Source organism: Salvia hispanica, chromosome 2 (genome assembly GCF_023119035.1).
Source record: "Salvia hispanica cultivar TCC Black 2014 chromosome 2, UniMelb_Shisp_WGS_1.0, whole genome shotgun sequence".
Taxonomy (NCBI): domain Eukaryota; kingdom Viridiplantae; phylum Streptophyta; class Magnoliopsida; order Lamiales; family Lamiaceae; genus Salvia; species Salvia hispanica.
The window spans coordinates 12,990,570-13,011,693 of record NC_062966.1 but is presented as its reverse complement, the minus strand read 5'-3'; the positions used below and the strand labels follow the sequence as shown (position 1 = coordinate 13,011,693).

Sequence of the window (21,124 nt, the reverse complement as noted above, 5' to 3'; positions counted from 1 at the left end):
TAACATGATCACGAGCTTTACAGACTAGTCTCCACTAAAACTTTTTATCTTCTAGTATTTATTAATTACGGATGATGGTATTACACATATGTGACATGCAACGTGTACTTCCACAAGCATATATATGATGAGTCATAATGCATATGACTATGCCTATAGAAAGTGGATATCTACGAACTCTCATAAGTACTTTTCATGATAGCATCAGATTGCTAATATTTTTTTATGGTGCTAAATAAGAAATACAATATTATTAGCGATATTAATGGAAATTAGTTTGTTTTGTTGATGTTGTTGCATGTACATTATATATTATTTGATAAGAAAAAATATATTGACATAGTTAATAATTGTATGGTTTAGTGTAAATTAAGAAAAAAATACATGTAATATGACTTGCAATTTCAAGAACAAAAAAATACTCTAGTTTAAGGGAAACAATAGAGCTATTATTATGCCCTTTGATTATTTCAACAAGAGTATCAACTGACAATTAATCCAAACTCATCTTTAATGGTGCCAAAAAAAATACTAATAAAATTGGACACATTTAGCAGCAAGCAGTGGTGAAATATAACGAGGATAGCAGATGAGTTTGAGAGTGTGATTTCTAAAGCTGCACGCCTTGTCTCTCTATTCATTCTCAATGCACATGAGACGATAATCTGACAAAACGCTGAATTGCTGTGTCTCTACAAATAACTGCAAAACACACATATTTATGTCTATAAAGAATTTGAACAAGTTGCATGAAATCAACATGAAGGGGTTTTGAAACAACTTTTTTAAGTAAACAATTGAATTTGTCAAGAAAGTCCTAAACAATTGAAAAATTGACAGGGAAATGATACAGATCAAACAACCACATTTACAATGAAATGATGATTGGTAAAGCATGTACCTTGATAAAAGGCTGGTCTTTTATGGGGAATGAATCAATATAGCTATCTTTAATAAGTATTGCAACCTGAAATGAAACAATCAACTCTTATCAAACACTCACTGCAGACCTAATTATACTTTGAGATAGAGAGATGTAGGCAATATGACCTTCTCATTGGATTGTACATTCGTGATCGTGTGGAACCTCAAATCCGAACAAATCGATTCCAGATATTTCCTCAACACGGTTACAAATTTAATGGCATATCTCGACTGCAAGTCACGATGTGTATTTAATGAAGAGACAGCATATAAATGAAACAAATCAAACTAGTGTTGCAATTTTCTTGATGATCAAAGCCTTTTGTTTTCAACTAGTACATCTTTTATAACACAGGTGTTGATGAGGAGGGAGGTTCTATAATGTCTTTTCTTTTTGAGTAGATGTTATCTCATTAAATTACAGTGCAGAATACTTCAGAAAGATTATTTACATTTACTAATTCCAATACAATTAATTTCTTCCTACTGAATTTAGGAGTGTCCCTTCTTTATATTGAGTTTTCCCTCTGTTTTTTCTTACTTCGTCGAATCAAGCATCAATATAGTACTGGCTTAAGAGGTGCTAAACCAATACCAGAAACAAGACCACAAGAAATACTTCAAAACAAGAGAAATACTAGAAAATAATGTTCAGCTCCTAATGATAGTGAAAAGGAAGAAAATTTGACTTGGATGTACCTGCACTGCATCACATTTATAAACTGGATGTCTTGGAGCATCAGAGTCTTCACACGACAACTTTGAGTGGATAGGCCTAAGTTCCGAAACAAGCCATTGATGTCGGGGGAGTTTAGGAAGACTACAAGACGTCACCTAGACCAGACAGTGCAATAATAGAGATTTTCATTACATAGTAAACATTCAAGGAACCATAAGAGCGAAAAGATAATGCTATATGGGCATCAGAACTTCCTGCATAAGATTAACGCGATGAACTAAACAACTGAGAAACAGAGTTATTGAGGGTCCTAAAATAGGTTGACGTTTCAAATTCATGGATTAAAATGTAGAAAACATAAAATAGATTTTTGATCTATCTAGACTGAGAGAAAATAAAACAAGTGGTCCATCAGTGGATCTGATGTATTAATGCATAGAAATTTGACTTACATAGTCATTCATTAGATTAATGTGAACAAGATTAGGAGCTCTTCGTTTCAGATCAGTTAGTTTGTGTTGTGTGCCGACCTGCATGAAATTTTTGAATAATAAGTAGTTTTTTGAAATGCAGGTGTTCAGAAAAAAACATTTTATTGAATCAACTAAAACTCACAATGAATGGAACAGGAGCATCCAGAAAATCCACCATCCTCGCTGGTAGAATCTGCAGAAACAGATAAAATCGTAGGATGATTCACATCTAAACAAGAAATATTTGTGTTTATATAAACTTAAGGATACAACATAACTATATAAGTGGTCCCTGCATTTTGTCCACAAGAAATAGCATATGCATGAAATCAAATCTTCGTCATCTTTACATATTTTATTGCAAAAGGTTTTTCCTTTTTACAGGTATTTATTTAAGATCCTTGATAGCAGTAAATAGTGATCTGTGATCGGGAGGGAAAGGAAACAAAATGTAGAGTATATGGTAAAACTTACTGGAAGAAATAAACTCTGCCACTCAAATGGACGAATCATAGGGATGACGGACAACACCACAGCTGATAGAATACCCTTGTACAGAAACAAGAAAACAAAAGGTAGTTACTTCTTTAAAATGAGCAAAGGAGAACTCTAAGTTTTATCAATTTCAAGGGGAGAAATAGTACCAGGTTTGGGCACATCATAACAATTTGTTTCTCCAACAATACACCAGTGATCAAGGTAAGGATCTAGACAAGGAAACTCATCAGACTCAAGGAATTTCATAAACAGCATTAAACTTAACAAACATTTCGCAGTAAATCTAGCCAATTCTCATTGGAGATATCTTATTAGTATTAAAGGTAGTATAAGTGCTTAGAGTAATTCTGCTAGAAGTTTTCTGTAATTAGCATTTCCTTTGCAGAACATCGTCTTCCGGCATGATCTGAGGATCAGTAACGGTATCCTATAAAACAAAGCATTGCTCCTTCATGGAACATAGATGGAAAGTACTAAACAGTACGAACAAGTTAAGCACTAAAGAAAGGCCAGATCTTTTCCATTAAATTCAAGGAACTGGAGATGCATTTCTTCATCTCTGAAAATAAATATTGGTTCTAGAAAAGAATGACACATGTAGGTCTTGCAACATGAGAAAATTTGAATATTACAGAATGCTACTCTAGCTGCAATGAAGTCAGCAGTTTTTACCAATCATCTCTTTCCACTTAGCACCATAGCAAAAGGATCAATAAAACTATCATGTTAAAACTTCTTTTCATATCAAATTTTACTACACAATGGTTGTAAATATTCTAGTGTGAACATATTTGACTGTGTTGGAAGTTTCAATAGCTGAACCAAGTATTCCAAAATATTTGTGTAGCTCACTGTCGAGCATCTGGACGTGGGTAATTTTGTTGGATGTTCAAATCAATAATTGGAGTGTTCAGGGTTGTTCTACTCAGAAATCAGAATGCTCACTTAAATATATTTCATGTTTAAGATAACATTTTTTTATAAGGTATACTTCAAACACACATTCAAATTTATCGAAAACGTAATCGTAAAGATTGAAAGTTTAAAAGGAATTACACTGTCAAGAGAAAGAACTCGACATATTGTAGATATTGACCATAGAGAGAGTGAAGAAGCTTCCTCGGCATTAGCTAATTTTAACTTGACCTTCAAAATTAGAAAGTATTAGTAAGAATGGTTTTCTAATGCACAGGGAAGGTATCACTAAAAGCTGGATAATCATTTGACAATCTAACCTCAGAATCATCCTTCGAAACTTTCGTTATTTTATCAATATACTTATCAGAGTATCCAAGGTCAGAAGCGGAGAAACGTCGAAACTCAATGGGTTGCATATGCTCCAGCGGCTGAAAATTGATTTTGCTTCCTCTTTCAGGAAGATTAAGACGATGATAGCCACAAACTATCTGTAGCAAATCATTCTTATTTTCCTGACATAGAGATTTCAGAAACACCTGACTTGAGCATGAGAAGTCACGAAATGGCAATCTAAATACAAGATATATAGCTTAGGAAGCGTTCCTGAAGGCATTATAAACTCACCCTTGACCATTCCATTATCACATCATCAGTTGGATCTTCATCCTGGCTAGTGGAACCATCATCTGACGCCATACTTCTAGCTGGACTGCCAAAACAAAGTATATTTAAGAAAAAAATATTGAGAAAAACAAAAGATGGTAATTTTGTTTGAACTAACTCAAAATTTGGACAAATAATATTGTAGACAGGTGGGTGCATAATTTTATGGAAAACCCAAGTAAATTGTTCTGTCACCTAAATAAGGATTCGAGACTCCGAATGCTTGTTACTGATTGGTTTCCCGAATTCGCAGATGGACTATCAAAGTTCTTGCTAGCAGATGGACTATCAAAGTTCTTGCTACTATCCTTATCCAAATCCTTCATTTGGCAATTCTCTGATGCATCACTGGCCGTAGCACTCCTAGGAGAATTTTGACACCTTGATGATGCCTCCTTATCAGATATCATGCCTGCTGCTGCAGCAGCAAGAGTTGCTGCATGTTTAACAGGGATTGCAGAGGCCATCCAGTTTGTGTCACTTGCAGAACCAGGAGGCTTCGCATTTAAATGCTGTTTTTGCATAGATTGAGGAGGTTCAGTGGTAGCAAGAGCCATTTCTTCAACAAAGTTAGTAATCCGATTCAGACGATCTTGTGCAACCATGCTGCATACAGGCCACGGAACATGAAAATAATTACATAGTGGAGGTAAACAGAATCAAGAGTTGGATGTCCATTAAGTTACATAAGACTTCCGAGACAGAAAAATCCAGAAAGTTGTTAACACACATACCTGTTCAGTATCTGATAATGTAATCCGAACAGCGGCACCTTTGTCAAGATACAATAACAACGTGGAGCAGCAATCAACCACCTGCTGCCGACAGAATTTGGTTGAGGAAGAGGTGATCGAGACCCATATATGGCAGGTGGCCTCTGAACAATCTCTTGAACTCGCAAGCAAACACCATAAAGTGTTGCATTGCCTGCTACCTGCATTAGGCACAAAGAACGTCTTCATAAAACCTTGGCACACTCTAATACTAGGATATAGAGTCTGTAGTGGAGGAAATTTAAAAGAATAGTATTTGAGAAGAAACACTAATAGTATAATAATTCTTCTGTCCGTTCGAAACAAGCAATGGTAGGAGAGAAAATAAACTTGGACTTGCCTTTAGTGAAAATATAAATGAGAAATCATCTCTGGTCAAGTGTTCCTGAGGACAAATCAAACCAAACAAATAAATTTTGTTTCGTCATAGCAGAAGACGAATAACAAGTCATAAATTCAATTATTCGAAGGGAAAATCTAAATTCTTAAGTGCTAAGGAGAGTGCATATGAATGTATTTGGTGCATACCTGTCCATAAACAAGCCCATTCAACTCACTTAATGATGGTGATCTCTCCAGTACACGAGCCTAGGTGAAAAAAAGGGTAGATATTAGGCAACATAGTTAGAAACTAAACGAAATCGCACAACCAAAATAAGAAACTCCAGCAACTTGACTCGATGGGTTATTTGCAAATAAGTTCTTTACTTTCAAGGTCTAACATCTTATAAATTTTTTTTGGAATATGCAGGTATTTTATCTTCAAATAAGCAAAATCACATATGCACAGCAAAACCAACATAAAGGCTGGTTGAACATTTTGAAGTAGATATATCGACTTCCTTAGGAAATAGAAAAATAACTCCCAAACTGCATCTCAACAGTGGCAACCAACAAGAAATGTCTGTCAGCGCAGCCAAAGGTCTATATTGGTTTATTAAATGCACAAGAACTATTATGTCAGAACGTTAACGAAAATCTTTCATGTACAACAACATATTATGTACTCCAAACAACAATTGTATTCTTATTGGAAAGTATTGCTCTAATACAGAATGCGACTCAAAACAAAGATATTGATGTACTCCTCAATACATATATTAAGAGAACAGCCAGAGTTACAGACCAAGTTCATACAAGTGTGACCATAAATAAATGAATAAAACAAAGTTACCAAAAGTAAAGTGTACGACTGTCAAAGTGTTACATGTATTGAGTGACTTCAGTCATATCCGTAGTTCAAAATATTCCAAAAACTTAAGAAATCTTATGTCCATATTTAGAGGAGTTTGAGAAATCACATACCTTAACCCCTGAAGGAAAGCAAAATGCAGCAAGATCCTGTAATTGCAAATCCAACTTCTTTCTAGGAGGATACATAAAGAGCACCTATTGGATACAAATTGGAAAAAAAATTCATCACCCTAAATACAGTTTCACTCAGTAAAGCCAACACTAAGCACAATCAGTTTCTGAGTGAAGCATATAGGTTCACTGGATAGACGATACTTTGCATAAAATTTGTATGGTTACATCTACTGAGGGGGAGCTTCTAAAGTAGCATCAGATCAAAACCAAAGAAAAATGTATTCTCTGCGTAGACTACAAAAAAAGAGCAATCCAAACCCAGAACCATACATGAAATCGGTGGTGCTCATGTAGCATACTACAATTACTTGGATATTATTAAAGATTTTGTTACCATCCGTAAGCAACCAACCTGAGGTTCCATCATTGGGAATTTGGGGGGTCGAAGTGGCCGCATGTTGAATTCGCTTGTTTCAATTTTTTTCATTTGTTGCTCGAATTTCTTTCCTCTTATATATGCATCCTCAACAAACTCAAGCTTGGCATCTGGTTGGAGCCCCACAACAACAAAGTGTTCAAAAAGCGAGGATGGCTCTTGATACATGTCAGTACCCTACATTTAAACTCGTGTGATGTATCCTCAATCTTGACAAGAAGCAATCATGCACCAATAAGTACCGAATTACCAGTAAAGCCAACTACCAGGCATACACAAATATTATTATTGTAATCAAGATGGAAATATACAAGAGAACCATTGACACCATTATAGAGAAAATGGCTTTATGATTAAAACTTGTCCCTTCCAACATTATGCCTGACTAAGAGCTTTAAAATTCTGATAGTATAATTTTTCCTCAGACTAGAAACAGATCCAGAAGGCACAAAGAATGTATGAGTATGAGAACTTGCGGCTATAACTAAATTACATAAAATAACAAATTACGGAAATCCTGTTGATAGTATGGATAATTAGCAAATAATGTTGCAATGCCATAATAAGTAAAGGTAAAAAAAGTGAGAGAGGGATGAAGAGACCATAAAATTTTCAAGAAGTAGAGTGGAGTATGTTGACAACTAGACTAACAATGGTGCGAGGCTACATACCAATGCTTTAGAGTTGAGCTGATACCACTGCCTTTTCTGATTAGCCAGAATCTCAGGATCGAAAGATGAATACTGGCTATCATCACGTGAACAACGGCCACCCAAGTGCAAAGCCCTTTGCATATGGCCCTTCAGTCTTTGGAAATTACTGGAGCTACCGCTTGGATTATGACTTGAAGTGACTATTTCACTTCGTGCACGCCTATGCCTTGGTACTGCCTGCAAAGTTGGAGTATTAGCTGGACAGGCATGATGCCATGCCTCACCTGCCATTCTGACTGCCTCCTTGGACAACTGCTGCAACACCTCAATTGGTGATGGTGGTTCAGACCAGTCATCCTGAACAGCATCATTTTCTTTCACCCCCATTTCCACAATGATTTTGCCTCTAGTATGCAGTTATTATGAAGCAAGCATTCTCTACCATTGTTTCATACTTATGTCTTCAAAACTCAAACAAATTCCTCATCACAGAACTGCCCAGCCACAAAATTCTCAACATCCGAACAACTGATGATCATCCTTATTGTAAACGTTTTAGCAAGATCAATGTTTCACAATTAGGTGTGCATTGATTGCCCTGTTGCCAAGAAAAAGAAAAAGGTTGATCTTTACAGTCTCTGGAATCAATTAATTGCACAAGCTTTAGGGAAAAATATTAGGTTTAGCAAATTTTCATCCTGCTCGTACATTTATCATAAATCCAAATGATCATGACATCTCTCTCTCTCTGGTAATTCAAAAAGGACAGCATCAAATAAGAGATCTACGAAATTAGAAAAAAAAAATGCACGTAATTTCCCTGTTCATTCCACATCATTGCTTGTGGTGACATTTGGCTACATTTGAGTGTGTATTTCTCCTACGCTCAAAAAAGGCATCCATTGAATCCACAAAAAATGAATACGCAGTGGTGAAGAATGGCGATCTCTGTACCTTTTAGATCGTTCTAATTTTGGAATTCGGTTGTTGACGAATGGTTTCATTCTGCATATGTCATTTGATGCAAGTGTGTTTGCGCGCGAGAGAGAGAGCATGCAGAAGAGGGAGGTTATTTATGCGAAATGCAGAATTGCCTGAAACTCAAACTACATACATATTTGCAAGAAAAATATACATTACTACAGTACTGCTACCTCCGTCTCCCAAAATTTGTTACACTTTGACCCGACACGGGTTTTAAGAAATGTAATGGAAAGTGAGTTGAAAAAGTTGGTGGGATGTGGGTCCTACTTTTAAAGTATTAGTTTTATAATAAAATGTGAGTATGAATGAGTTAGTGGAATATGGAGTCCACTATCAAAAATGGTAAAAGTGAAGTGTATCAAATTTTCAGGGACGGACCAAAATAGTAAACTGTATCAAATTTTCAGGGACGGAGGTAGTACTATATAAATATAAGAGTAATAGGGAGATAATCAAAATTAGCATGTGTTTAAATCCAGAAATGCAGCTCAAATCTTGGCCTTAGGATTAGATGATATAATGGTTAATAATTAACCAAAAACACGGAAGGTCATAATTAAGTAGTTTTAGGTCATATTATAAGATTTAGGTTTATGTCATGTTAAGATCATTTTAGGTCATGCTTTGTTAGCATGACCTAAAAATAAACTAACTATGACCTAGATATGCCCTACGTATGACTTTGTTCTGCGTTTCTGTATTTAAATCTTGTCTTCATAGATCAAAACCCGTGGAGTAATATACGTAAACATTTATATAAGTGTAACTATACGTGTGCTTCAGTCTTGTTTGCATGTACGTATGTATTTTATATACCATAGATATTAGCATTATTAGGGACGTCAATCTAGCCAGAAATCCACAGGGCGACCCAAATTATCCGGTAAAATCATAGGGTTAGGGCTGAAAAATCGCAATCCATATTCAGAAGCGGGCTACACGGGCTAACCCCTTCGGGTCGACGGGTTATGCGGGCTGATAAAAATATAATTAAATTTTAGATTATATACTTATACGAAGTATATTTGGTAATATCAATATTAAATACAACATTGATATGAAAAATATATGGTAATTATGTCTTCTTTCTTAAATTGAAAGCTAGGGTTATATGAAATGCACGGTTTCCATTTAATTGTAGTCAGATTCGTATGTGCTATTAATTAAATGATATATTTTTTCTATTTTGTTTCAATTTTCAATTGTTATTATTTTCTTTCTCTTGATCACTTTGATAATACTTTACTATTTGCGACAATCTGCTTTTTAATAATTTAGAATATTGGATTGAATAGAAAGTGGAGTAACATATAAGATTACTATTGACCCGAATAGCCCGTGGGTTAGCTCGAAACCCGAAGATTTAGGGTTAGGGCCGAAAATTTTTAACCCGAAAAATTCACAGTCCAAAAAACCCGCACCCAAATAGCCCGACAACCTAAGTGGATTGGCCCGAACCCGAGCGGGTTAGCCCAATTGACATCCCTAAGTATTAGTATAGGATGAGTCATGGCGTGATCAATTGCTAACTCAATATTTAAATGCTACTACTATTAATTTCAAACTATAAGATTTATAGAGATCTTTTTTTTTCGAACTCCAATATAAAGGAGGAAATTACAAATAATGTCAAGAGGGTTCGAACTCGGCATATCTAAGCTCCTTGCTGCTAGGACAAAGGCTCTGAACTTTACAGAGATCTAGTGGTCTATAAATTGTCATGTGTAATTTCGTTTTATTATTATTTAAATTTAAAAAGATATTATATGAAAACTATCAAAATTAAGGTTTTGGATTAAAATGTCAATATAGTATATTAAACATATCAATATGATTCATTGAATATGTCAACACAATTTCATATTGACATTGTATAAAGTTTATAAACATTACATTGACATATTATGATAACTATATTGACATCAATATGTCTCTTGAAAAATATGAAAATTCAAGAATATTTTTCAAATTTTGATAACAGAACATATGTAAGTGAGATCTTGTTAGAATCATTATAAAATTATCTTTAATTTGATATATGTTATGTAAAAGAATAATTCAAATTGAGATAGTTATAAACATTTAAAATTTTAGGACATCTTTTAAAAATTAGTTATAATTAACTTTTTGTTAATTGATATTATTACCTAAAATGGTCATTTTTTGATCTTGTGCTTAATATAATGGTAACCTTTTTTCTTCTTCTTTTTACTTTATCATTTATGTCCCACTATCCATCACACAATTTCAACTATTTTTTCTCTTTCACTCTTACTTTACTAATTACATATTAAAATTTCACTCTTACTTTACTAATTACATATTAAAACTCGTGCCAACCCTAAAAGGTTTATTTATTTCTATAGGACGGAGGGAGTACATTCTATTGATACTCATAACTGAATAATCTTGTGCTTGATTTAATGATCCAGTCTATCATTTAGTCGTAGTTAGCAATATAACAAACCCGTATTTATAAAATACATGGTCGTTTTTTATTTTAGGATTTGAACGATATACGGTGACATGACCTCATCGTTTGGAATTTGGATCTTGTACAATATGTTGCTAATTTTTTTTGGACAAAACTGTTAAAAGTTAACAGTCAGCACTAAAAGATTTTACTGATATGTTGAGGACCAATTTACTGATATGTTCTCAAGACTAAAAAACACCCATTTTTTTTTTTTAAATAATTGAATTCAAAACAAAAAAAAATAATATATTATTGAATAAATCGTCGATACAATTGTAACAATCTTGATTCAAGATGAACTAAGAACATTTAAATTTGTAGAATCCTGCCTAAAAATGAGCACTTGGCCATAGGACCAGATCCTGCTCGCTCCTCCTGATGGCGGTGAGGTTTAGGGGAATGCACAAAAGGTGTTTGAGTTATAGTGCGAGGCATCAGTGTCGACAAATGCCTTGCAAATATCAAGTAGGTCTAGGTCACCCTTGAATCTTGCTCCGAAAGTTTAAGGTCCTGCTGAACAACGAACATGGTTAACTACATTCAACGAAATCACACATCAAAATTGCCAAATTTGTAGAAGGGGGAAGTGAAAAGGGGAAGACAGCAAAAGCAATGAGGGCTGAAACACAAACACAGAGCTAAGTACCTGTTGAACAAGGTCAGCTCTGGACAAAGGCTTAAGCTGGCTGCTTTGCATATGGGAAAGTAACTGAACTACAGTATCAAGATGAGGCAGACTGCAACAATAATTCTTAAGTGTCATGCAAAGGAAAGAAGAAAAAGAATAATTAATTAAACTGTAGAAGTAATAAAAATTCCAGTGATAACATTGTTGTTGGTTTCTGTTACTTCAATGGAAATGTTAGTCATTGCTACCAAAAATGTCGGATACAATCATATACCGCTGATGCACACAATATGAGAGGATACAGAGCTATATAATAGTTATAACTTCCACTCTAATGAGAATCTGCTAGACAATAAAATGCAATGTGTTCAAGCTTGGCAATGACTAGTTTAATCAGCATAACTCATCTGCCTACGAAAACAAAGAAAAGGAAGCTACCTTGGTTTTTAATGAATCAACAATTTAACCTCATGTTTGTGTGTACCATGTACGCCAGCCATTTGAGATTTTTTAATGAACACTTTTATAACTCAGGATAGGTCTCTAAATGGTAGCTGTACACACATTTATATTATAACCAATATTTCATCTAATAAAGTTTCACTCCTAAACTCAATGTAAAGCCTAAACAGACATCATTGACGTGTTAAACTGCCAAAAGGAGTTCTGTTTAGAACATGTTGCAGAAGCCCAATCACCACACATAATAAGGACCATGTACAAAAGCGCCAAAATGACTCTGCATGAATGAGGTCTTGTTTAGAATTTGATAGATCAAGAACACAAATCATATGAGAATGTTCAACTATTAGCGACCAACAATACACATGTCGGTGTTATATTGTGCTCCGTGGAGCATTACACTTATGTCATTTCTGTTAAGCCTCAAACAAATTCTTGACTTTCATTCATCCCTGGAGGTATGGGTGTATCGAACCAATCTGGAATACATCTTGCTACTTAGTTGTACATATGACATCACAAACACTAATCTCTTTGCCATATTACCAAAGTGGATGTTCAGAACTATTTTCCATACCCTCTCTGATGTGGTTTTGGGAATGAGCCAAGAGCTTTGTCAGTACCCCCATTCCCCTTAAATTTGGCATTTTAATGTCACGTAGTCGGACCTCATACATATAATATATTTCCTTCTCAGTCTCTTTCACTCATTTCTTGATCTTTTATATCCTTAGAAACATAATCAGATGTGAACCGAACAAACATAAGTGATTCTAAAATAGTAACATGTTCTATTAATGAAAGAACAGACTGAAGAAAGAGAAGTGGTTCTAAAGTGGCAAAATAGAGCTTTCAAACAATAAAAATGACTAAAGAAAGAGAAATAATTTTAAACTATCAAAGCAGACCATTGCAATCCTCTTTCAACATGTGTGTCCAGAGATGAAACAACTTGAGGCATCTGCTCCAATACCTGCATCAAATTCAAATAATCTAGGTATATTCTATAATGATCTCATTCAGATTCAAGTTCAGCTTAAGAAAATGCACTTACTGACTCTGTGTTTTTTATGGTGGAGGTCATAGACAGAAGATTTCTTGGGAGCTTCATCAGTTGAGCCTGAGAAGGTCTATAGGTTTTTACATTTGAATTTTAATAAATCTATAGCCAAGATCTCGAAACAATTTCACGTGAGAGAGCACAAGCACAGATTCACTAAAAGTTTAGTTATTGATTCAAACAAGGGCAAATCAGAAATTGAGAGAGAGAGACTGACGCGAGAGGGGGAGGACTGGAGCATGAGATGAAGAAGATTGGAGGTGGACTGTACAGACTGCGAGATTTGATCAGCCACAATTTTGGGTGATCCTTCTCTCCTGCCGCCGCCGCCGCCGGTCGCAGCCATCGGAGATGAGGGTGTGGTGGAAGGAATTGTATTTGACGGTGAGACCGTTCTGTGTTATTTGAATTACAATTAGTAGTATAGTTACGTATATTTAATTCTTTTTAATTGCAACTGTTCCGTGTATATATGAATTAGGGGCGGGTAAACGGTCGGTTCGGTTAATAATCTAACTAATTTGTCGATTAATCGATCCTAAGTCAAAAAACTAACTGAAATCGACTCGATCTCTAGTTCGATTACTTAACTAACCGATTCGGTTAGAGCCGATCGATTATCGATTAGAACCAAAATAACCGAATGATTCAAAGTCCAACACTTCAACTTTTAAATTTTCAATTTTCATCTATTATTATTATTGTTATTTCTACTTCCTAGTAATACATAAATTTGTTTAGGCACTTCAAAAGTTTAAACGTTATACAATCTAAAAAAATTTCGACGATAAACAAGTGAAGGGGTATCCTATTTTTAAAATAATGTTTAGGCATTTTATTGAATTTGAGATATTATAAATGAAAGTGACATAAATTAAAATAGACTTTGACAAAATTTGGAAGTAAATTACATTTTTTTTCTATTGTGACCTCACATAAAGAAGTGCAAAATCAATGTAATATAGATATGAAATTTTAAAAGTATAAAAATATTATACGATTTATTTATTAAAAATATGATCGAATTTAATTTCGGTTGTCGGTTATAACCGATAACCGACTTTGAGAAAGAAAAAAAAACCGGTACGGGCCCGTGAATTAACACCGAAAACATTTTACCCACCCCTAATATGAGTTGTCTTTATTGAAAATTTTGTTATACAAATATCACAATACAATAACGTTTGTTTTTTTAGTTTGGAATTGTGCATTTTTCTTTTCTATTCGAGTTGTTTCATTGTTGCTCGCTATTTTTTGTTTCATTCTAATCCAATTTCGCATACAAACACCAAAATTCACAAATTCGCACACAAACCATGACATCGAAAAATTCAAGAACTAAAGAAATAAGAGTGAACTGTAAGGTCGTGTGGAATAAAAGTACAACATATTAAATCCCAATTGAACCTGAGTAATTTAATATCCATCCCTGACAATTGCATGTTGAAGATACCCGATAACAAACGGGCAGGAGTTAGTAGGACTGTCAAAAAGAATAATGGATATTGGATACCAATATCCATTACTTTTTTCAACAACCCTACTAATTTTTGTAGAAAAGAATAAGAAAAATACCCAAGATAGGTTGGATGGCTTGAAATGAAATATGACTTAAGATAGTGCGCCAGAGTAAGTATAATTTATTTATTACACTATCAATTTACATATAATGAAACGAGTAAAGGGCATTAACAGAAAAATAATTAAGAATCAAAATCAGGATTAAACAAGGAGCTTAAAACTTAAAATCCTACTTCCGACAATCAATCATCAATCATAAGTACAGATCTATAGACGAACAATTAGGGAAACAGACCCTAGTAATTCTCCAAAAAGAAATAAATAGGGGACAAAAAAGAAGAAGGCATTAACAAAACAACCATTCAGAATATACACGCCAAAAAGAGGATACAACCTGATATTTACAAGCAAAAAAATGTGAATTTGTTGCTATTGCACAAAATCTGCATATGCACAAGACTACTCAGTGAAGTTATCACATTCTGCTCTATTGGAACAACACGGCCCCCATATGCGTACTGTATTATCATCACTTGCTGAAGCTAACATTTTGGGTCGCCTCGGGTTCCAGCTGACGGAATTTACAGTCTTCAAATGGCCAGACAGGATCTCGAGTGGGTCAGAACTTCTTCGGTTCCATATGTAGACCTGTTAACACACATTTTTAGTTACATCGCCTATCAGGGATAATGAGAAGTGTGTGTTAGGTGATTTATAGCTTAGATAGATGAAAATAATATAGGCTAATCCAACCACATACTATGATGGAATGAATAATTATGAGTTTGCTTGATTGTTTAGTCCTTCAAAATATTCGGTTAAACGTATTTGTTAATCTAATCTATCATCCAAAGCAAGCATTTTGATAAAACTTTGTAAAAGAGATGTCCAAGTACCTTGGAATCTTCACTGCCACTGGCAATGAACATACTGTTCAAACCCCCAAAGCAGGAACGAATGACATATTTCTGTTGCATGTGGCCGTTGTACTTGCGTGGTTTAATCCATTTTGTGGTAACGTCCCACAAGTGAATTTCTTGGCTATTAAGGTTGACGATCAGGTAGTTGCTATCTCCAGATACCGAAAGGGAGGTGATAGAGTGCTCCTCAGAAATAACACGTTCAGCATTGGTTGCCAAATTCAATATCCTTATCTCTTTGTCGGAGAAAATGCTGATGAGATTTTCCCCATCTGGAGTCACAGCAATATCAAGGACCTTTGGCATCCGCATACCTTTCCATGCCTTAATCTCATTACCTTCACAGTCCCACATGTAAATGCCCTTCTTAGGATCTGAACTGCCACAGACGAGGCGCTTGGAATCAGGAAACCAAGCACAACAACTAACAACAAAACCATCGCCACCAAATGTGTGCCTACATATGCCAGTTTCCACATCCCAAAGTTTAAGAACTTCCCTATTTCCGCAAGTGAGCAGCATGGTGTTATCTGGACTCCATGCCAAAAATGAAACTGGTTTTTCGTGGCTACGTAACACGAATCTCAGGGTTACTCTATTATCATCCTGCACCTGGGAGAAATATATTACAAGCGCACTCAGAAACAACATATGTGTAACAAGGTTTGATACATTGGTAAACAATAGATGAATGAGATTACAAACAGAAGATTACATTTCAATGTAGAAAGCATTAACTTGTAATTAAAAAGAAAAAAAGATACAACTGGCAACTACTGTTGAAGTTTCTTAACAGATAATATAACAAAGAGAGGATGGCAAGAAAGGTCGAAACATTTCATAAACTCCAGAATATCCTCTTCCTCTTACCTTACATGGCTTGCAGTTATCATGTTTAACTCAAGGTTATTCAGAGAGGAAGAATTTATTTGTTTATGAGATCAGCATTAGGTCTCCATCTATCTGTTAGACATATTACAGCATTAATGTAGCAGAATAAACACAATTCTCCACTCACAGAACAATAGTAGTAAAGCATCAAAACAGGAACCCACTAATATTTCTGGAGCTATCGAGCTTAGCATGTTTGCCTCACCTGATTTGGCAGTTGGAGTCACTCAAGCCTCTAAGAGATTAAGTGACCAACTTCACCAGAAGGCATGCTTAACAAAGGTTAAACTTCCTGAACAAGGGAAAAGAAGCCGCAAACATGGAGCAACTGTCAGTTCCCTAAACTCTGGACACGAGAACATATCATGAAATTTGTAAATCCAATACATCACCAGTCTATATGGTTTTCCATTTCAAGCAGTTGCTAGGACATTCAAAGTGATGAATAAAAGAGTTGATCCTTGTGAAGAAACATTTTTTCCAGTAAAAAGAACACAGCCTCCTGCAAGATATTCTAGCATCCTTGATAGAGAACATACATTGCACCATGCACCACAGCCACAATGCATCTTTATGCCATGGTTCTGCATGAACTTATAAATGATAACTATATTGAATTAAGTGCGTTGACAACTTAACATTTTCCTATTTTAGTTAAACTCCACTCAAAATATTATCAAAAAAATACCAACAACACAAAATAAATGTGCACACAAGACAATACTGTTGTTCTTCTAAACCTTTACTCCCTAATGAACAGGTGTGGAGTTTCACGGAGCCACTGAAAAAGTCAGAAGACTCAGGCGGCGGATTTATTTGATTGAAAATATTAACTAGATCTACAAAGATAAGTAATAGTTTGGGAGTGATGGTATGTTAGGCAGAAGAAAGCTTATATGTCGCCCCACCCAATCTTTTATACTATCACTTATCGAGGTAATAAGCATACACCACAATGCAACAGGACAATAATGCTCATAAGTTGTGTTCAGACATTATTCTTTACTATGTTGGAACCAATATATAATTTGGCAAGAACACATCTGAAGTGTCATCAAAACATAAACCCAATTCATCATCTAAGATATAGAGCTAATATCATCATCCAATCGAAGAATGAACATAATTACATTGAGAGATAAACAAGCTCTTGAAACACAAGATAAACCATACAGGGATTACTTATAGGGGCTATAAGTCCAACAAGCAACAAATGTGTACAACTTCTTCAGAGGTACTGAGGCCTGAGGTGCAGACATTTGTTTCAAATTCTGATTAGACTATTACATCTTCAATCCATTTATAAATAGTAACATTGTAATCATAGTTTTCTAAATTAACTCAGTTAAAATTAAAATAAGTTAATAAGTCTACTAACAGACTAATATTACTACTCTTTAGTAAACTGATTAGCATCTTCTCATGCTCACTGAAATTATATTACTAACACAAAGAATAAAGGATTGGAACTATTGCTTCAGCATATTGCACGACAATATCTATACTCCAATTCTCCAATACAAACAGCTTATCCATTACTGAAAAACAAGTTTCAGGGGCTGACAAAGATATAATCCTGGATAGATTTTATCTAATGTGAAAATGAATCTGTGAATGAATATGACAATTTTTAATTCACCTATGTAAGGACAGGTGCCAATAAACTCCCAAGAAACCAAAACATATAGTTAAATGTAAAGAAAGAAGATACAAATAGTGGACAGCCTTCCAATAAACTTAGCTTGAAATGACCATTTTCTTCAACTCTTAGTTTGGTTCATTCATCTTTAAGAATTACAGAAGCCTGAGTGCTCAAGACAAATTTTTGGTATAGAAGGTATACAAATAATAACCTGAAACTAAATTGGGCTTCCATAATGTGTTCTGCTTTTACAGTTTTTTCTTTCTTCTTTCCCCCAGTTTGTGACTTTTACTAAAATTAATTCGTCTTAAAATTATAATTGTCCTCTTCTGTCTTTTATTGATGAATCATTTTGAAATTCAGAATTACAATTGCATCAATTACTCGTCTACTAAATTCAATTTTTTTTCCTATTTAAATTTATTATTGTAAATAGTTAAATACTACTACAGTGACATTTATTGAAGACCCCAGATTTATATCTCAAAAGGTGAATGCATATTGCAAAGTTTTTTATAAAATAGAGGAATGTGCTTACTATGATGACACCAGCTTTATATCTAAAATAAAATGATGAGGAATCAGATCAACAAGCGCATACTCCATCATAGACAAATCAAATTCAACAATATGGGCTGAAGAAAATAATTACATACCATGTAAATGAGAGAGACTATACTATAGTTTAGAACCCTCAGGATTTATTTGAAAAAATAGTAATTGCATAACATGCTATTTGCTCGTATATAAATACACATCAGCAACAATACCCTATCAAAAAATATTGAAAGGAAGACATAAATACCGTATACCTTCCATATGATGGCTGTGCAATCTCTTGATGATGATGCCAAATACTCTCCGTTGTTTGAAAACTGAACAGACCATACTTCATGTTGATGATTAGTCAATATCTGAACAAAGATAAAGAATAGACATACAAGTTACAAACTGAAAGCAAGCAGGCTCATTAGGGCAACCCTCATTCGCCTCACACATAAAAAATTACTACAATTTTGGAGTCTACTGCTCATTGTTTGTCATGAATTAACATTACAATCCCTCGAGTTTATATTTCTGACATTGATAGAGGAACAATCCACAAAGCCACTTCAGAGAGAGAGCGAGAGCAGTTAACTTCATAAATGGAATTTAATATATAGTACTATACTAAACATACAAAACCCACTATATTTTAGAAAAAGAGCAATAAGTTCAAAACTAAGTCTTAAGTGCTTAAAGACGGGAATCTTTCAGTTTGCAGCAAAAGACAGTATAAGATTACCTGAGTGGTCTCCGTTGGAAACTGATCTCGATCACAATGGTGGTCTCTATACAGTGATACTGAACCAGATGAAGTGTGGTAAACGCAACTATCAACCCAAGCAGAAATAGCCATTTCGACCAAATGTTCCAGCCTTCTCTCAGGTAGTGTAATTGGTGGTGGTAAAACTTTTTCCAGATTTGAGATCAATTTTTTTCGCAAGTCCTGAACTGAATCACTATCAATACAACCCAGCCTCAATCCCTTCAAAGAGAGGAGTTCATAAGAAAGTCTGTGAACTATTTCTGCGCCAATTTTCAAAGATGAAAACTGTTTCCGCATCATGTCCAACGCCAGAGATATGTTCCCACAATCCAAACATTCCAACAAGCATTGCTCAAGAACGAGGAAAGATACTGAAGCTCTTGTCTCATCATCCAAACCATTTATTTTGTGAAGACACTCAATGCAATCACCCCAATTTCCATCTAAAATGAGTGATTCCAATAATTCAAATTCGGGGGACTTACATGTAATACTGGACTCAGATTCCAAACAGGCGGCAGACTTGCTATAACCTAGAGCATATAAACATTGAATAATGATTCGTACCAACTCCTGCGTCTTAATCAGGCCTCTTGGACCAATCACATCATCTCCTATATCATCCAATGTCTCCATAACAGCTGACAACTCCAAAATACATAAAAATGCACTATAGATCCTCCATCTCTTTTAGCCACCTTGTGATCAATTTCAACTCAATGTGGTCACAGAAGGGCAATGAATGTGTCTGTACATTGGCTTCACATAAATACCATTCAGCACATGATCAGAGAATACATGCAGGGAAATACACTATGAAATATATCACTCCCTCCATCCACCATTAAATGTCTCATATTGTCATTTTAGGATGTCCGTCATTAGATGTCTCATTTCACTTTTACTATTACTGGTAATGAGACTTCACAATCATTTAGGTCATTTTACTTACATTTTATTATAAATTACACTATAAAAGTAGGACAGACATTCCACTACCATCCACTTTTCTTTTACATTTCTTAACATCTGCGTGGAGTCAAAGTGGAACATTTATTCAATGGATGGAAGGAGTCTGTAATAGTAAATATTATTACGTGATGTTAACCAAAAATCATAGCAGCCATAATTTTACATGAAAATGGAGCACAGATGAGGCTGGCAGCCTGGCACCACCAAATGCAATATGCACTGCATATCAGTCATGGCCAACGATTACTCCTGCTATCCCAAAATATTGAAGAGATTTTTTATATGCTCAGCAAACAACTGTTATATGATAAATACTGCGATCTCCATATCTCCCTATTTGACAACCATATCTATTTCTCGCAAAACCCAACACAAAAGGCTACGGGAAAATTGATAAACCCATAGAGTAACTTCCTAGATACAGCAATTGCACACCAATTCATGAAGTAAAACCAAAAATTTGGGCTAACCTACCAAAACAATCAACAGAAATAAATAAAAAAAACTTAAAAATCATAATGAAAACTACCTGTCATGGATGTTCCAAGCGATTGATAGTGGAATTCAGGCAACGAATTTAGGGTTTGATCGAAACTCGCAGAAATCAATGGGGGTAAACAATTGTGATGTGATCAGTGATAACTGATAAGTGAGGAGCAGGCAGCAGCTATCCAAATCAATCCCATCGACGCATTTCTCTTGATTTTTTTTTATTTCTTTCTCAACTTATTTTCACTTCAATTTATAATTATTATAGGTATTTGAATGCATGCTTAAATTATGGTTATGTTTGGATAATTTCATAAATGGAGTGCGATATTTATATCATTTATTAAAATGGAAAGTATGGAAATAGTGAAACTGTTAAATATATTCGAATCAACCAACTAAATATTAAAAATTACTGTTGTTGGTTTGTTTTTGCTTTTCTAAT

The 21,124-nt window shown here is 34.7% G+C and overlaps 3 protein-coding genes across 9 annotated transcripts; all 3 read right to left on the bottom strand.

Annotated features, from left to right (window-relative positions):
* Window positions 1-427: 427 nt before the first annotated feature.
* Window positions 428-8,394, bottom strand: LOC125207846. The gene is made up of 19 exons (XM_048107345.1): window positions 8,280-8,394; window positions 7,344-7,923; window positions 6,649-6,849; window positions 6,234-6,317; window positions 5,457-5,516; window positions 5,269-5,313; window positions 4,890-5,089; window positions 4,351-4,761; window positions 4,117-4,201; window positions 3,810-4,004; window positions 3,631-3,720; window positions 2,721-2,783; window positions 2,551-2,625; window positions 2,219-2,269; window positions 2,056-2,133; window positions 1,624-1,758; window positions 1,051-1,155; window positions 902-967; window positions 428-702 (listed from the first exon to the last, which is right to left on the bottom strand). The coding sequence occupies exons 2-19, from the start codon at window positions 7,710-7,712 to the stop codon at window positions 634-636; spliced, it is 2,382 nt and encodes a 793-aa protein (XP_047963302.1). The 5' UTR covers window positions 7,713-7,923; window positions 8,280-8,394; the 3' UTR covers window positions 428-633.
* Window positions 8,395-11,010: 2,616 nt separating this feature from the next.
* LOC125204083 (tobamovirus multiplication protein 2B) lies at window positions 11,011-13,344 on the bottom strand. 2 transcript variants are annotated; one of them, XM_048102631.1, is made up of 5 exons: window positions 13,153-13,344; window positions 12,930-12,995; window positions 12,784-12,848; window positions 11,432-11,522; window positions 11,011-11,298 (listed from the first exon to the last, which is right to left on the bottom strand). In XM_048102631.1, exons 1-5 carry the CDS (start codon window positions 13,279-13,281, stop codon window positions 11,257-11,259), a joined length of 393 nt encoding a protein of 130 aa, XP_047958588.1. In that variant the 5' UTR covers window positions 13,282-13,344; the 3' UTR covers window positions 11,011-11,256. The 2 variants fall into 2 exon arrangements, with proteins under 2 accessions (XP_047958588.1, XP_047958589.1); XM_048102632.1 differs by having other exon boundaries at window positions 11,011-11,295.
* Window positions 13,345-14,802: 1,458 nt separating this feature from the next.
* Window positions 14,803-20,905, bottom strand: LOC125205414 (WD repeat-containing protein WDS homolog). 6 transcript variants are annotated; one of them, XM_048104323.1, is made up of 6 exons: window positions 20,720-20,905; window positions 20,354-20,409; window positions 19,195-19,977; window positions 18,722-18,823; window positions 15,353-15,988; window positions 14,803-15,104 (listed from the first exon to the last, which is right to left on the bottom strand). In XM_048104323.1, the coding sequence occupies exons 3-6, from the start codon at window positions 19,852-19,854 to the stop codon at window positions 14,916-14,918; spliced, it is 1,587 nt and encodes a 528-aa protein (XP_047960280.1). In that variant the 5' UTR covers window positions 19,855-19,977; window positions 20,354-20,409; window positions 20,720-20,905; the 3' UTR covers window positions 14,803-14,915. The 6 variants fall into 6 exon arrangements, with proteins under 6 accessions (XP_047960280.1, XP_047960283.1, XP_047960279.1 ...); XM_048104326.1 differs by having other exon boundaries at window positions 19,195-19,966; XM_048104322.1 differs by lacking the exon at window positions 20,354-20,409.
* Window positions 20,906-21,124: the final 219 nt, after the last annotated feature.

Coding starts and splice junctions, on each gene's coding strand:
- LOC125207846 (XM_048107345.1), bottom strand. CDS start 7,712: ATGGGGGTGAAAGAAAATGATGCTGTTCAGGATGACTGGTCTGAACCA. Junction 2,626..2,720: donor TTATGATGTGCCCAAACCTG/GTACTATTTCTC, acceptor TTTCTGTACAAG/GGTATTCTATCAGCTGTGGT. Junction 2,270..2,550: donor GGCAGAGTTTATTTCTTCCA/GTAAGTTTTACC, acceptor CTGTTTCTGCAG/ATTCTACCAGCGAGGATGGT.
- LOC125204083 (XM_048102631.1), bottom strand. CDS start 13,281: ATGGCTGCGACCGGCGGCGGCGGCGGCAGGAGAGAAGGATCACCCAAA. Junction 12,996..13,152: donor TCCAGTCCTCCCCCTCTCGC/GTCAGTCTCTCT, acceptor AGACCTTCTCAG/GCTCAACTGATGAAGCTCCC. Junction 11,523..12,783: donor GTTGAAAGAGGATTGCAATG/GTCTGCTTTGAT, acceptor TTATTGTTGCAG/TCTGCCTCATCTTGATACTG.
- LOC125205414 (XM_048104323.1), bottom strand. CDS start 19,854: ATGGAGACATTGGATGATATAGGAGATGATGTGATTGGTCCAAGAGGC. Junction 18,824..19,194: donor TTCCAACGGAGACCACTCAG/GTAATCTTATAC, acceptor ATCTTTGTTCAG/ATATTGACTAATCATCAACA. Junction 15,989..18,721: donor GCACAGCCATCATATGGAAG/GTATACGGTATT, acceptor TATTTCTCCCAG/GTGCAGGATGATAATAGAGT.